Genomic DNA, 3283 nt, shown 5'->3' with positions numbered 1-3283 from the left:
ACTACCATGATTTAATTATCGCTTATTTATCACATTATTATAATTGCATGAGGGCGAGTAAATGAACGACTACTTGTCACGTAAGTGTTCCTGTAGCTCAGCAAAAGGTCATGGTTTCCAACCCAGGGAACACGCATACTGATAAAAAAATTATAGTTTGTAATGAACTGTAAGTCTCTTTGGATAAAAGCGTCTGCCAAATGCATAAATATATATGATAAGAATTTGACACAAAATATACATTTGAAATATTTTATTTGGTTTTTGTAACAAATTCAAACATAGCATGAGAAACCAGACAGCAGAGTAAAGCATTAAAACTAAGTAGTACCGGTTAAGATGACTCATCAGGGTTATCAGGGTTTGTTATCAGGGGTAAAGCTGTTAAAATAAGAACTATATACAAAAAATATATAAATTTATTTATGTTTTCTACTGTACCTACTTTATTTTATCTTGCTACAACAAATGAAGTTGACTTATTTCAACAATATTTTGTAATTTATGACAACTCATTTCAAGGTAAATAATAGTAAATTAAAATGACTTGTATATCCGATTTGATTAAACTAAACAATTTAAGACAGCAAAGATTTTTTTTACAGTGATAGAACAGCTAAATATGCAACAAATGCATTTAACTCTGCAGATAATCGAGAAAAAAAACTAAATGATTATCATTCAGATAAACTACTTAAAGCTGCAATCCTTAACCTTTATAAAAGCCATGCTTAAATTGAAATGAAAATATGTAAAGGCTGATCAGTCAGAGATAATGACATTGTGATATTTAATTTTCTTGAACAATGCACAGTTTAAATTACTTTTTTTACCAGTGCTCTTCAACTCAAACACAGTGTTACACCAGTCACCCTTCTGACCTGTCCTGATATTAGTGACTTTAAATTTCTCATATGGGGGAATCAACACCTCTTTCTGATTAGGAAACTGGGAGTATTTTGACACATCAACACCGTGACAAGTCTCGATTTCAAAACAAGATTCAGTTCCAAAATTAGCTGTTACTTTACGATCAAGAGAGGAGAACGCAAATTGGCCAAAACGAATCGTTGTGTTCTTGACACCTTCAAATGCAACATTGGTAGCACGAAAAGTTGACTTGCATCCCTGCGTTTTCTTTAGAGTCTTTATTGCTTTTGTCAACCAAAAATGAAGCGAATACCATTGGAATGTCTTGTTTTCGTATTTCTGTTTACCGGTCCTAACATCCTCATCGAATTGTCTACATACAATACCACCAGTATACACAGAAATGGCAATTAAATGTTTTTCTTTCAAATTGTCTTTTGGTCCAGAGATGTTATTTTCACTGTTTTCCCAAAGTTTTCCAAAGCCTGCTATGTTAGCACGGATTTCTTCAGGTAGATATTTTGTCTCCACCAATTTTGTCATGTTCAATCTACAGCCATTATACTGGTCATCAACTGAATCCTCTTCCATATTTAATGGATATCTCTGTCTTTTAATACACAGTCTGTCATCCTATATCCAATGAGAAACATTTTAATATGCTTAGTAATAATGTAATCATGATTGTATACTAATATACAGGCTCTTAATTTAATCTTACCTGTCCTAGGACAACTTTAGTGGTGACAATGAGAATAAGAGCTGCAGTGGTCAACATCCTGATTTAGTCTGAATCCTCAGATGAACAACGAATGGAGATCAGATATGAATATAATACAGCGAAGAAGCTGCAAATGACAACAAATACAACATTGTGTTATAAATCCAAAATCTTTGCACAATAGTAAACAGCACATCACAACTTTTTATAGTTTTAAATGTACACATGAAGATGCATTCAATATACTTTATAAAGAGACATTTAAAAAAAGCAAAAATATTTCTTTAACTCAAGCGTTACCTGCCCAGACAGCAGACGACTAGCGTGAATGTCTAATAATATCTGCAAACTATTAGTTAAAATTTCACAGGCATCTTTGGTGGACAAAATCATTTACAGTAACAAACCTTTTCAGATGTTCAGACTTCAGGTGATTTTGTTCCAGTATTCTTCAATTTTCAAAGTATCAAAGTTCAGTGAAGTGGATATGATGTTGAGATCTGGCAATGAGCAAGAAACTAAGAGGGTTTTATACTTTTGAAAATAGTAGGCGGGTCAAAGGTTTCCAAGAAAATGACATCTGAATATTTAATGAGTATTTTTTTATAGTTATCATCTGTATAATGAAGGCTAGATGTCTTACAGTGGAGTCTCTAACGTCATTGCCTGGCAGCCATCTATCTCAGACAACTTGTAGCATTGTGTTTTAATGGTGCAGGTACTTTTAAATGATCATAACTTGCTCAATTTAAAAATCTTATGAAAATGATCATACTACGGTATGGCCAGCAGCCATATCACCCTGTAGCCCAAGACTGGTTGCACACTGAAGCTAAGTAGGGTTAAGCCTGGTTAGTACTTGGATGGGAGACCTTCTGGGAATACCACGTTGCTGCTAGTGAGACCAGCAGGGGTTGCTCACCGTGTGGTTTGTGTGGGTCCTAACACCGTATTGTGATAGGGACACTATGCTTTCAAAAAGCACCGTCCTTCGGATGACAAGTTAAACAGAGGCAGGGGCGGACTGGCCATCTGGCACACCGGGCAGTTTCCCGGTGGGCCGACATACTTTTTGGGCCGATACATCTCATACTATCTCTGTCTGAGCAGCCCCGTTAACGTCTTTTTTTCTAGACAGACCGGCCCACTGACATTTAAGCAGCAGCCCATTGTGACATTAAGCTGGCCCAATGACTGACCAGCCCAGTCCTCGTCCTTTTTTAGTAAAGTCACTATTATGAAACATTTAATTGATGACAACAAAATTAAAAATAATGATTTAATAACTCCATAACAACGAATCAATCAATCAGAGTGCAGCTGCTAAATACAACCTTTATTTAATTACAGTTTATCAAACATATCACAAACATATTTGAAATGCAATGTTTGCACTGTCTAGCAATGTGTGTTTATATGTAAACTAAGACAAACATTTTTCTTCATAAAAGTTTGCATATAAAGTTTATTGAGTAGGCTTGCATGTTTTTCGGTTGGAGGGCTTTAGAAAAGGTCAAGTGATTTCCGGTAAGGGAACATAGGGACCATCTATGCTCACTGTTTTTTTGCGTTGGAATTTTTAGGTAACTAACGTTTGGTGTAATGGCAGACTCCCTAATCACAGTGCCCTGACTGAACAAGGGAGCTGATTGCACCTGCACTCACTCTTATTTATATGATTGTAAAGTAAAA

At 35.4% G+C, this 3283-nt stretch overlaps 1 protein-coding gene across 1 annotated transcript; it reads right to left on the bottom strand.

Moving 5' to 3' along the window:
- Positions 1–290: 290 nt before the first annotated feature.
- On the bottom strand, positions 291–1497 carry LOC141350906 (erythroblast NAD(P)(+)--arginine ADP-ribosyltransferase-like). Its single transcript, XM_073856748.1, has one exon. It carries the CDS (start codon positions 1459–1461, stop codon positions 763–765), a length of 699 nt encoding a protein of 232 aa, XP_073712849.1. The 5' UTR covers positions 1462–1497; the 3' UTR covers positions 291–762.
- Between the last annotated feature and the right edge of the window lie 1786 nt (positions 1498–3283).

The sequence above is a fragment of the Misgurnus anguillicaudatus genome, chromosome 19 (assembly GCF_027580225.2).
Source record: "Misgurnus anguillicaudatus chromosome 19, ASM2758022v2, whole genome shotgun sequence".
Taxonomy (NCBI): domain Eukaryota; kingdom Metazoa; phylum Chordata; class Actinopteri; order Cypriniformes; family Cobitidae; genus Misgurnus; species Misgurnus anguillicaudatus.
This window is presented reverse-complemented; position numbering and strand designations above follow the sequence as displayed.